Source organism: Leopardus geoffroyi, chromosome A2 (genome assembly GCF_018350155.1).
Source record: "Leopardus geoffroyi isolate Oge1 chromosome A2, O.geoffroyi_Oge1_pat1.0, whole genome shotgun sequence".
Taxonomy (NCBI): domain Eukaryota; kingdom Metazoa; phylum Chordata; class Mammalia; order Carnivora; family Felidae; genus Leopardus; species Leopardus geoffroyi.
In genome coordinates this window covers 98,234,278-98,247,638 of record NC_059331.1, presented here as the reverse complement: position 1 = coordinate 98,247,638, position 13,361 = coordinate 98,234,278, and the positions used below count along the sequence as shown (strand labels likewise).

The 13,361-nt window shown below is 36.8% G+C and overlaps 1 protein-coding gene across 13 annotated transcripts in view; it reads left to right on the top strand.

Moving 5' to 3' along the window:
* Nucleotides 1-10,029, top strand: part of SGCE (sarcoglycan epsilon) — a 69,199-nt gene extending 59,170 nt beyond the window's left edge. For 5 of the 13 annotated variants that reach the window (XM_045494818.1, XM_045494817.1, XM_045494812.1 and 2 more), the window contains 3 exons: nucleotides 6,844-6,887; nucleotides 7,769-7,803; nucleotides 9,743-10,029. In XM_045494818.1, coding sequence (XP_045350774.1) covers nucleotides 6,844-6,887; nucleotides 7,769-7,803; nucleotides 9,743-9,793 — 130 coding nt within the window. In that variant the 3' untranslated portion in view covers nucleotides 9,794-10,029. Of the gene's footprint in view, nucleotides 1-6,843; nucleotides 6,899-7,768; nucleotides 7,804-9,742 lie in introns of those variants that run through there. The other 8 variants (XM_045494819.1, XM_045494823.1, XM_045494813.1 and 5 more) reach the window with 2 other exon arrangements.
* Nucleotides 10,030-13,361: the final 3,332 nt, after the last annotated feature.

Genomic DNA, 13,361 nt, shown 5'->3' with positions numbered 1-13,361 from the left:
AGTTTATGTTGGCTTCTGAGCAAGACTCGAGAACATTCCAAGCTTTTCTTCAGAGCTGCACGGAAATTTGCTTGGGTCTCTTAAGCAAGTCAGTCCAGGATCTAGAGAACCTTATAACAGTGTGAGGTAAAGAGAACTCCTAACAGTTGTATGATGAGGGGCTGTCCCAGTAACATGTCAGTAACACAGTAATATTTTCTTCTTGGTACAGTGCTTTGCAGGACTCTAGACTGGCACCGTTCATTAGTTAAAAAATGTTTAATCATTTGCAATTGATGAAATTGGAACATGGATAAGAGACAACACTGAATTAGGTCAAAACTGAAATTAGATTATTTACCTATCTTGATTTTAAGGCAAAGATAATGTAGTCATTGACCTCAGAGGGATCTCCGATCCAGATAACAGGCAAAGTGATTGAACAGGTAGTGGAAAGGAGACCTGGACAGGGACCAGAAGATGGAGTACATGCTCAGGAAGGACGATTTCATTTTGCACAGCGTTCCTTCTACATTTCAGGTTACAGAGACAATATAAACAGGCTGTTAAAATGATCACATGGTATGGAAATGCCAGGGCAATTTAGTTTTGTCTTTGCTAATATATTTACTAATTAATGTTTTATTTTGGAATGATTTTCGAGGTTCAGAAAAGGTGCAAAGACAATATAGTTTCCAGAGACCCCTCACCCAGTTTCTCCCATTGTATATTTGTCACAACTAAGAAACTAACATTGACTATTAAGCAGACTTCAGATTTTTCTTTTTTAATAATTTGAGATTTCACTAGTTTTTCCTTTAATGTCCTTCTGTTCCAGGATTCTGTTAAGGACACAATAATTGGCATGTCTCTTTAGTCTCCTCTGATCAGAGCAGTTTTTTAGACCTTCCTCTTTTCCCATGACCTTGACGGTCTTGAAGAACACTAGCCACATATTCTGAAGAATGTTCCTCATCCCCTAATACAGTCAGGCTTTCTGCATCTGTATTTATCTTTGCAGTGGAGTGAATACATGTTACCATTAATAGTAAGAAAAACTTTTCTCTTTGCAGGCTGTCCCCTTACTTACTTATTACCATTCATTGCTGGAGATTGCATTATAAAGTAGTTCTTTATTTTTAATTTTAATTTTAATTTTTTTTTTTATTAGAGAGAGAGAGCAGGGTAGAAAGGCAGAGGGAGAGAGAATCTTAAGCAAGCTCCATGGTCAGTGTGGAACCTGATGCAGGGCTTGATCCCATGGCCCTGTGATCATGACCTGATTTGAAATCAAGAGTCAGACACTCAACTGACTGAGCCACCTAGATGCCCCTATAAAGTAATTCTTAAAAGTAAATGTTGCTTTGCCCAAAGAATCGTTGTGATTAAGGGGTATGTTTTTGACCAAAGACTTAATTTAAAATATATTACAGATTGATGTACCTCAAAAACAAACCTTTGTAATGATTTAAATGAGGAAAATCAAATTCCAAGTCATAGAATTTTAGGTCTTAGAAGGGATGTTGAGAGATAGTCCAGCCTGGTTGTTTCCCAGCCACATTGCAGATCATATTAACCTGTGGAGCTTTTGCAATGCAGATCCCAGGGCCCTACTTCTGTGGATTTGGAATCTGGTGGAGCTGTAAGTTAGGTGGAGGAGGAAAAAGCATTGACAATTCCCAGTTAAAATACTTAAAAGGGCTAGGCTTTAGAATTTGGGAACACAAGCTTGGGGTGGTGTTTGGGGGTGGAGGTGGGGAAGGGGCTATTATTCATAGTCCTTCTCCTAGAGTTTTAAAAGGGGAGCAGTTTCTCCTGATTCCCCACTAAGAGGTGATGTACAAAAGAAAAGTGTGAAAGGGGGCAGTTCAGGTGCCTGATATAGTGTTGGGACTGTTTGTGGGTTTCTGTTTATCAGCTGCTATCCTTTTCACACCTCCTTCTGCTGCCTGAGGAAATGATGTAGAGAAGTGAGAAATGAGTACTGATTAGTACTGACTGGGACAGAGAAATGCTGAACCTTGAAAAACTGAAAACCACTGGGAAATTGTCACTTTGCAATTTTATAGGAGGCATTTGCTGGGGAATTTCAGACATTCAGTTTTCTAAAAAAGGATTTATTCTAAAATTTATAATGTAGTACATGTTTTTCTAGGGGGTAGATCTGCCTCCTTATTAATCCTTTTCTCATCCCAACACAATATCAGTGGACTTTTCCTGAGTAGAAAAGATTTTATGTAATGAATAATAGGGAAAAGTATCCAGACATTTTCTAGAAAGGTTTTAATTGTCTATACGAAATTTTCCTTATTCATTATACTAAACACAATGCCTAATCCAGAGTAATCGGGTCTCCCTCAAAACAGGAGGTAGGTAGTGCTTAATCTTCTATAGATTAATGAATAGAAATCTAGAATTCAGTCTTCTAATGAGACATATAGTAACTAATCATTTTAATTTTTATCTAAAGTATTTTTCTGTTTGTCTTCCCTTTGGTAATAATGAGAAGTAGCTATGGTAAAATTTCATGAATAAAAAATTAGGTTTCAATGAAAGTTAGTATCAGTTGAGGAGAATGTATTAGGGTACCAAGATAATGGTTTCCTGTTGACAAGAAGTGTCAAGCAGCCAGGGATATTTCAGAGCCATTGACCTTTTTTTGTTTTAATTCAGCAATGGATGCAATATCTGTGATGAATTTTGGTTCTGTAGGTTTGTACTGCTTCAGTTTAAAGCTGTGGTAGGCTTGGTAGGCTTGCTTTTGGCTTTGTACAAGCAAGGGAAACTAACTAAAAGAAATAAGTGAATTTCTCCTTTCTCATTTATGTTCCATATGTATTCTACATTGATTTATTTAAAATTAGGTTTTGAAATTAAAAATTATAGTGACGTTTCTCTGTGTCCTTCCTTTCTTCCTTAATCCATCCAAATGGCCTGGTTCCTTAGTAAAAGCAGGTGAGGGGTCCAAATCAGCATTTTTGTTAGAAAAAAATTATAGAAAATTCAAGGGTTAAGCAACATCAATTTCGCTGAAACAATTGGGAAATTCCAAAAATATATTACTATTATTAAATATGTTACTTACTGCTAAATAGCTCCATACTAATTCAAAAGAGAAGTATTTTGTATTCTACATAGGCAAACTAATGTCATTTATTTTCAATTCTGGCACAGATTCTGTGGCTTAATGAAAATCACTTAACCTTTCTTTGCTTTTGAGTCTTCAAGCAAGTAGGAATATAATGGGTTGATAATCATCAACCTTACTCATATAATTACTCTACAGGATATCCAAGAATGTCAGATTACCTTAAAATGGTTGTACAAATAATAAATAATTGTGTACTCCCCTCAATCACTTATTTATTAATTTGCAAGTTATTACCTTTGCTTCCTTAAAGAATAAAGTTTGTGCAATGGCTAATTTACATAATTTTCTATTTAAATGCATGTAATTAATGGTAGCAACATTAGAAAATAATTAATGCTAATAATTTAGAGAAATGCAGTTTTCTTAAATCTTTTTTCTACGTAATGCAGTTTACACATAATAATCTTTCAGTTGGTCCATTAATAACGTAATTATTCTAAATAGTTTTATGACTTTACAGAGGTCCTTCTTTGAAGGATGATTGGGCTTCTATTTGAAGTCAACCACACTTTCCTGTATAATTGCCTTTAGCAGTCTGCTTTCACCAAAGATGGAATGCTTCCGTTTTCTCGATGCCTGGTCTGCTTGACTTAGCTGAGTTACTCCAGCATTTCTCCTGTATACCTCTTAGGAGGGACCTCCTTTCAACTCTTCAATGTAATTCACACTTCAAGTATGCCCACCCTGGATATGTTAACACCCTGACACTCACAGGCTCACATGCAATCACAGGTTTGGGCACCCACAAAAGCAGAGCCAGGTGTGCACAACCCTGGATATTCTGGGCAGGTTGTATCTTCACTGATTTCTTGTTGAGCACCTTTTTGCACATATAAGCACTTTTATGTAACTCATCTGTGTTTCAGTTGAAGTTGCAAGTAGTGCATGTCCGTTGTTCACACTTAACCAAGTGGGGCGTGCGCCACAGGTAATGTTAAATCTCTAAACCAAAGTAGCACAACCGTTTTCTCATAGATCTACCTTCTGTGTGGCACTTTCTCAACTGTTTCTCCTCAAACCTAGCCAAGCCCATTAGTACTTAGAAAGTTTAGTAGTATAGACGAAGAGGAAAAGAATCAGAGGCTAGAGAAGAAACAACAGGGTGGAGATTGACTTTGATCAGTGGTTTTCAAACTGTGTTCCACAAAAGGGTAAATTGGAGCCAGGCCAGTAGGATGACTCCTACTGGCCAGTAGGAGCAAGGGGGTTCCAACTGCTTCAGCCAAATACTGATTTTGAATTGGGGGTATCCTTGATTTAGGGATTTTGAAAGGCTTTTCTTGTCCTCTGCAGTATTTTTGTTTTGTCAAAATGTATTGATTTAATCCATTAATAAGCTTGGTAGAGCTAGAGGTGGTGAGAAATGAAGAAGTGTGTGTGTGTGTGTGTGTGTGTGTGTGTGGTGTGTGTGTGTGTGTGTGTGTGTGTGTGGTGTGTGTGTGTGTGTGTGTGTGTGTGTGTGTGAGGTGTGTGTGTGTAAGGTATGGTGTAATAGCTTCTATTGTAGAATAGGTAAGCCCAAATTAGTTGTTCCTGAGAAGTTAAAACAAAGTTCCTATCCCCCTCCCAAATGCCCATGAAATTGCAGATATTCGTTTTCCATCTTTAAATCTATAACTTATTTTTTCTGTGATTTATAGATTAATCTTTTGATACTTTAGAGATGAAGACCACTATAAATATATCATGTGAAATACTGAAAGAATAAACAAACAAACAAAATATTCCCGGAGACCACACAAGGATAAGTAGGGCTGATAGGTAATAGCAAAAAAAAAAAAAAAAAAAAAAAAAAAAAGAATATAATTATTGGGATGAATTATTAAGTAGCTTCCTCGAATTGAATTAGAATTGATTTTGTTAACAATATATTTAAAATGGAACTGAAAATTAAAAAAGAAATTACTTGAAGTCACTAACATTTCTATAGATTAATTTAAGAGTTTAAACAGTATTTAACTAGCATATACAGCTTCCCACTTTAGATTGTTGTATTTGGAACATAATATTTGCCTGGCTGAAATGATTCAGATCAATGGTTTTCAAACTCTGTTTCTTGGAGGTTTCTTAGAAATGCCTTAGGGGCCAGCATATGGGGCAAAGGAAACAAAGCAGGCGGGATTCCTGGCTCCCTTGTTTCAACCCAGGCAACCTCACATTTATCTCTTTTGTACGTCAAGAGTTCTGCTTAGGATTTCAATTAAAAGGAATTCTATTGCTGAAGAGAAACAAAAAAACTCTGAAAACCCCTGGCATGGATCAAGCCCTACTCCTAGCAAGGGGCTGACTCCTAGAATCTCTTCCACACAGAATCTAAATTGTACATTTTTGCAAACAAATTTGAATATCAGTGTTTGAAACTAAGTATGTATGAACGTTAATGAACACATGTGTATGATGTGAATCTTTCTGGGTGTCTTCACTTTTGCCCATACCCATTAAAAAATTCTTTATCTCATGCTTACTGCTGAGGATGCTAAACAAAATAAGGGATTCTTACTGTTAAGGCACTTTGGGGCAAATAAACATTATGTGATGAGAAACACAATGACAATGTAGCATGTGTGTAAATCCATGCTCAGTGGTAATGGGAAGGGAATGCTTAGAGAGTAAGGAGGCATAGAAGAAGTGGTACTTGAGATATTTTTTAATTAAAAAAATAATAAGTTAAAAAATTTTAATTAGCATTCCTTGTGGGATATTTTTAAATTATAAGAGTAATTCGTTTCCATTGTAACAAATTTTAAGTTGAGTTTGCAAGGACAAATGGGAGTTTGTTGGGTACAAGAGATGGGAATGGCCATGGTGTGATGGCGGTTCTATTTCAAGCAGTCAGGGGCTGCTCCATGTAGGGACAAGATATACTGATGGTCTTTTGGGCCACACTAAGGAACTTGAAACTTAATTTGCATGTAGGTGTAAGGAAATCATGAAATGTGTGTTGTTTGAATGACGTAACCAGATTTGTGTCTTAGAATGTGCACAGTGGATTATGAGGGAGCAAGAATAAGACTAAGGAGACAGTTCAGCTCAGTTGTAAAGATCAAGTGAGAAATGGTGATGGCTTCAACCAGGTTAGCAACACAGGTGGGGAAGAAGAGGACGGATTCAAAGGAGATTGAGGAGAATCATCAAGGGTTCCCAAGATTGGGATGTGGGGACTGAAGGAGAAGGAAGGGTTGATGATGACTTCTACATCTTAACTAGTGCAGTTGGGTGGATGGCCAGTGTCATTCCCTGGGACAGAGATACAAGAGCACAGATTTGGCACAGTGAATGAAGATGGATATGTATGTTGTTCCGTGTGAGTGTGTATGTATGTTCTAGACCTGGGTCTGAAAGTGTACAGGTTACAAGCACAAGCCTGGAATCCCTGTGTTCACATCTTTATCCACCACTTCTTAGCTCTATAGCCTTGGACTTCTGAAGCCTGTTTCCTCATCTCTAAGTTGGAGAAAATAATACCCACCTCCGAGGGTTGTTGTGAGGTAGAATGTAGCATTTAGTAGGAACTTTATGAATGTTACCAAATATTATTATTTATTTTCCTCAGACCTCAGGTTCCTCATCCATAAACTCATGAGGGTGTGCTGGGTTAGAATGATTTCTGGGGCCCTTTTTAACTATAAAGTTTTTCATTCTAGTATGTCTGCTGTCTGTTTACAAGTGTATAGACAAACACAGTTTTACTCAAAAATGTCAATCATTTCTAGGAACTTGCCACATCAGACTCAGATTCCCCAACAGCAGACTACAGGTAAGTACTAAAAGTAATAATGTCATGATGTTTATGTATGAGGCTAACAGATTAAAAGAGAATTATAGTACTGTATAATTTATGAAGCTTTAGCTTCACCAAGTAAGGCAAAACAGTTGTGTCATTCCTTAATCAGAGTTTGAACCTCAGAATAATAGCTGAGATTATTGCATAGATTGGCATCAGAGTGATAAACACTGGGTAAATGATCTTAGAGCAAAAGCATCCATGGAGGTCCTGTCTAATTAAGGAAGACTGAATAAAATCCCCTTCCTTCAGTGAAGCTCCCTATTCTTCCCCTTGGTATGAAAGATTCTTAGCTTGGATGCATCCAGGATTTGTCTCAGTAAGTGAGCAGCTTGAAACTGACTCTTACAAAAGGAAACCATTGTGACTAATCATTGAGGCTTCAGGGGGATAAATGAGAAATGGTTGGCCTGGTTTTAATGCCACTTTAAAAAGCTGTTATAACATGACCAGTGACAACAAGATGGCAGACGATTCTCCCTTGACTATTCTATTTCCCTAAGACTTGCTTTCTTTAAGTTTATTTCTTTCAAGTGTCCCTAAAAAATTTCCACAGCCAATTATTTCATTCATCTCAGCACTGAGTAGATAACTTATTCATGATTGTCTTCTAATTAGTGGTTGATTCCTAGTTCTAATTGCCAGGCAACCAGTCATGCCTTTTGTAGCTCTTTTGGAGAAGCAAGAGAAGTTTTAAAAATGTAAGTTGGATGTGGAATTCTGAGTATGCATAGTGTTATTACGGTAGGGAAGCTATTAAGTAAGTCTCTTAAAAACTTTAGGCACGTATAGAAATTTATTGGATGTTTTTCTTCAAAAATTATTTTCTCTATTACTGCTTTCGGGAATTTAAGGAGATTTTCGTTTGACAACTTTTCAAAGATTTGAGGCAAGTATAATAAAGTTGTTCATCAGATTTTAATTACGAGATAATGTTTATCAGAATTTTCTCCCACCATTTTGACCACTTGTTTTAATTAAATGCTAACATGTCTCAACAAAGATGTTCAATATATTGATGTGGTGGTGCTATTGTGTAAGCATTCAGGAGATTGATGAAGGAACAAACTTGGTTATAAATATGCGTTACCTAAAGAGCAAAGCAAAAAATGAATCCCTATTAACACTAATTGCATGGCCTTTTTTTTTTAAGAAAAAAACTTGTAAGGGACTGTTTCTACATTTTCCTCATTAAATTCTTAGACTTCTAACTCCTCTAAGATGTCTTTCCTCTGATTCTTCATTATTTAATGCAGGGAGTGAGTAGAAGGGAGACTGTTTCTAGTAGAACAGTAAATAATTTATCTGTATATTTAAAAAACCCAGGTAAATTTTACTTATTCCTCCATTAGAGAAAACAAGGAAACCTAAATAGATGATATTAGAGAGAGAGATATTTGATAGTTGTATAGATTTTTAGCAAGTAGTCTTGTTGGTATGCTATATTTTAGTAACAGGCAGTATTTCCAACTACAGGGACAATTTGTGTCTGAGCAAATGGGATAAAAGCCAAAGAATTTCCCTAGGGGAATTTTAGGCTGTTCAACCCAATTTTCTAGATTTTTTTCTAAAATAGATTTTGGGGAGCAGCCATTTTGCTTGAGTCAAGGAAGCTTTGATCTCTTTTTTAGTTAATACTCTAGCCTATTACCTTCTTGTTTTCTTATATTTTTCTGTAATTTGGAGCACATTATTGACTAAAGTGCACTATCTCCTCTTGGTTGTTTTCTTCTTGGCATTGCTGTTTTCAGTGAGTCCCCAAAGTAAGTGCTAAAGGGAGAGAGACCACCCTAGCATTTTTTATAATTATGATGGATGGTTGTGTTTCCGCCTCTGCTAAATGCATGATCAAATAGAGTTATGCCTCCCAGAGAGAGGAACTAAATGGGCAGCTTACACTCCTTATTCCCATTCTGTTCATTTGAATGAAAAAATAGTTTGTTTCTCAATTTCTGAGTTATTCTGCTCTGTATGTACATCCATGGATTTAGTGCTATTTATGTATTTTCATGGGTTCAACAGCTTTTCTGTCACTCCTTCCTGCTTATCCTGGTACCACAAAGAGGCAGCCACATTTGCGGTTATTATTATTGTGTAGTAATAATCTGCCATTTCCAAGTATCTCAAAGCATGAAGTGAGGTCATAGTTTTCTTTATGAATATAATTTAAGCACAGGGTTTGTTTGTCTCTTGGGTACTGGGTAATTTTATCTGTAGCTTCTTACATGGAATTTGTTAGGGAAGAGTGTATTTTGAAGTTTGTTTTATTTAGTTGTGTGTGTGCTTCTTTTTTTTTTTTTTAAATGATCACCAAAAGTTTCAGAAATGAACTAGCTGCTGGTGTTGTAATCCTGGACTTAAGCACTAGCTGGGATAATAGAGCAGTTACAAGCTGACAATAGCATTGCCTTTTGGAGGAGGCCCAAGCCATTAGGTTTGATGCCCCTTTAGGTTTTCTCATTTTCTTTGCCCTTCCAACCCACACAATATTTTCTAAAAAGTCACGATTAAAAGGTACAGTCATACATCCCGCAGTCAACCTCATTCTTTTTGTTTATTGTGGGAGGAATTTTCAGACCATACCTTTTGAGAAGTACAAACCATTATAGTTTGGGCTATAGAAAGAAAGAAAGGATTAATTTAGAATTTTTCCTTTTTTTTAAAAAAAAAAAGAAAAGAAAAACCTATGGCAGAGATATAATGCAACATAATTATTTTAGATTATGTTAAGAAGATAGAAAATTACTCCTGCTCATAATATGTTTTGCTCGAAATCTAAAAGTGTCCATGCCCTAACTCGTGCCTATGCTCATTCTTACACTTTGCAGGTAAATGGTATCCCTGAAGAAAGAAAACTAACTGAGGCAATGAATTTGTAATCAGACAATATAGCAGTTCTATCTTATTTCTTCTCTTTCCCAATAATGCATGAGCTTTTCTGGCATATGGTGTGCATGTCGACAGTATTAAGTATGTACCAAATAACACAATATAACTTTCATTTTACTAATGTATTTTTTTTGTACTTAAAGCATTTTTGACAATTTGTAAAACATTGATGACTTTATATTTGTTACAATAAAAAGTTACCTTTAAAATAAATATTATTAATGAAGCTTAATGTCTGGTGAAATTTATTTCAGAAAATACTCGATTGCCTCCTGTATAGTTGGCATCCTCTGTTGCTTGGAAGAGGTTCAGTGTTTGTATCCTTGTGGCAAGATTTAATCTGTTCTTTTAGATACTACTTCTTGAAGTGCTTTAAGGTAGACCTGGTTTTATGGATTATGGATCTGATGATACCTCGTTTATGAAGGATGGTCTAGGCTGCATAATTACCTGTTTCCATAATCATATATTTGGTTTTGGAAGCAAGCTGGGAGCTGTTGCTCAAAAGAGATAGTTACCTGCTCTTGGTGACATGAATTAGCTCCAAAACCCTGAGCCCCCACTGTGATAACACTACTTTCAAGGCTTTCCTCATACCATGGTGGTCTGCTTCATGTGTTGGACACTATTGGATCAATGTGGTTATCCGACTACCTCATGGGGCCACTTTTGTTGCAGATTAGACCAGCTACAAAACCTTCTCCTCCTCTTCTCTGAGCGGAGGCCACTGTGAAGATTGGGAAATGCAGTTGGAGTTAGCATTGGTTTTTGCACTGATCATATTAAGGAATTGCATGGGATAAAAATTGGCCAGCATTCCACAAATTGTTGATAATTGCTTAATCTCTGCAGTTCCTTCTGAAAAAATGGTCTTGTCTCTGACTTAATATTTTGATGGGAAGAAAGAGTTAAAATAATTTCCCAGTGGTCACTACTAACTTAATAGTCCTTACTTTATGGGTCAAAAAAGATGGGGATTCTGCCACATGCTGAGGATTTCTATCCCAACTAAACACCCTTGTAGTGGGCAAATGAGTATATGGTAAATTCGGGATCTTAATGGTGACCTTAAATTAGACCACCTTTTTCAGTTGGCCACAGTAAGCCCGTGCCCCCACCAAAATAACTGCAGTGGTTATCAGTACCCTCAGGAATTCCAGAAAACTCAGATCTGGATTCCAAATATCCCCTAAAAGTCTGTAAATTTTCCTTTTTCCAAGGTATAGTCACCCAATAAATTATGATCTTTCTTTGGGAATGTTCATATCTATAAGTCTACACTGATGATAAAAAAGAATATTAGGCAAAAATGTTTAGGCTAAATGTGAGGCTACGAGACTATTCAGAAAATAATTTAAAAACAACATCCAAGACCAGAGCCTCCAAATACAAAAATAGCAAGTAGGTGGGGTGTGTGACTTCTGGGATCAATGAATGATCCAGGATTAAAGCTCTCACTTCCTATGTCCCGACTGTCCTAAATTGAATGGAGGAATAAAAACATTGCAACAAGCCATTTTCAGATGGAGTACCTTCACAAATTTGCATTTTGGAATTTCCTGTACAACATCCTTACTAGCTGCTTATATATTGCATTATTTATTTGCTTAGTTATTGCCCAATGTATTAAAATGAATCAAGTCATGCTCTGAGAATATGGTGGTAAGCCAAACAAAGCACAGGCCCTGCCCTCATGGAATTTGCATTGTAGTAGAAAAGACAGATTAATCAAGTCATCATACAAATAAATGTCAAGTTGTAATTGTAATAAATACTTTGAAGGAAAATAATTGGTGGTATAAAAAGTTGGACTTGACCTTGTGAGCAAGGTCAGAGGTTTCCTAAGGAAGCTTGTACTATCAAAAGGATGAATATAAATTCATAAGATAAAGTGGAGTAAGAAAGAATATTTGAGATGGAGAAAAGAGAGCAACTGAATTCTTTTGGGAGAAGAGATTCTAGTGAATACAAAATTCTACAAGAAAGTTCAATGCAGTTGGAGTAGGGACAATAGGAAGAAGATGTTGGGAAAGTGTGCAGGGTGAGATCCAAAAATAGGTAGGACCAAACCATGCATGACTTGAAGGCAGAAAAGTAAAGTCTGAAGAATTTTAAGAAGGAAGGCTGTGATGTGGTCATATCTTGCCTTTTTATACAATCAATCCAGCTATACTATAGAGTAGATGGGTTGGGCGGGTATGGATAGGTCTGTTGTAAACACAATTGGAGAAATAACTGTGATTAGGATAGTGGTGCAAAAGGTGGCAAGAAATGGACAGATTCAAGAACTATTTAGAAGGTAAAAAGCAGTTGGTACATTGATACTTTAGTAATACTGTTAAGTAAAGGAAAGGGGCTAATTCTGATGACGGGGTTTTGTTTGTCAAATGATGGTGCTGTCCATCATGGATAGAGCTAACATTGAGGAAAATAATGAGTTCAATTTTAGGCAAAGTGAACATGAAGTACCTTTAGAAAGCCAAGCAAAATAGGCAGTTGAATCTATGAATTTGAAGGTCAAAGTAGAGGTCTGAACTGAAGATACAATTGGTAAGTTATCTGGATCTCGGTAGTCAGTATAGTTGGGAAATTTGATGAGAAAACTGGTCCTCAGTGTATCACCTGAATGTTCCCAGGTCAGCTCAAGTTTGTGTGACAGCTACTCCTCCAGTAGCTAGCAGAAGGATAAAGTATATAAAGTTGGGTACTTGCGAGAATCTAATTTATACACATTTCACAGAATTAAAATATAATATTATGATTTTTGTAGACATCTCACTACTTTATTAATAAATCTTACATTTTTAACCCACAAGGGTTCCTGTGGTCAGATCGTCCCACTTTACATTCAGTTAATAGAGTGCAGGTCATCTTAAGTAATTAACCAAAGATCAGAAGTGTAACTAACATGGTCCAGGACAGCACAGAACATCTATATCAGTCTTCCTTACACAATAATCATGAAAACTGAACAATAAAGTTCTTTCACATGTACAAAAAACTGTCATGGGCTGGTTTACACTTTTACAACAGTTTTAAAATTAACTGGATAAAGAAATGATGCAGACATTTTAATCCAGTGCTATAGGTGGGCTCGCAGATCATCTCATCTGTGGTCAGATCATCTCACTTTACATGAAGTTCATCTTAAGTAATTAACCACGTAGTTTTCATACTGGTGTTTATATTTGTAAAACTGGGGCGGCCATGGGGAGGTGCTGCTCGGATCTTCTTCCTTCAGGAAAGAATTTGCCATTCAGCTGCAAAAAGGGCAGTCAACTCCTAGCTCCCAGCTGTTAGCACCTTCAGGATCTGCCTTGGCCTTTGAACAGAGGAACAGTTTTCCCCGGGCAGCCACCCTCCAGCCATGGCTGAGCATGGTATCAGCACCAGGGCCTAGGACTCCTCTACTGGGAAATCTTTACTCTGGAATTTCATGGTAGGTTGGCTGAGACCCTCAGGTTTGCGTTGCAGTTGGATGACCTCCTTGCCCAATCCTGCTTCCTCTCCACTTGCTTTCCTTTTAGAGAGGTCAGCTCTCCATCATGGACTGGAGAT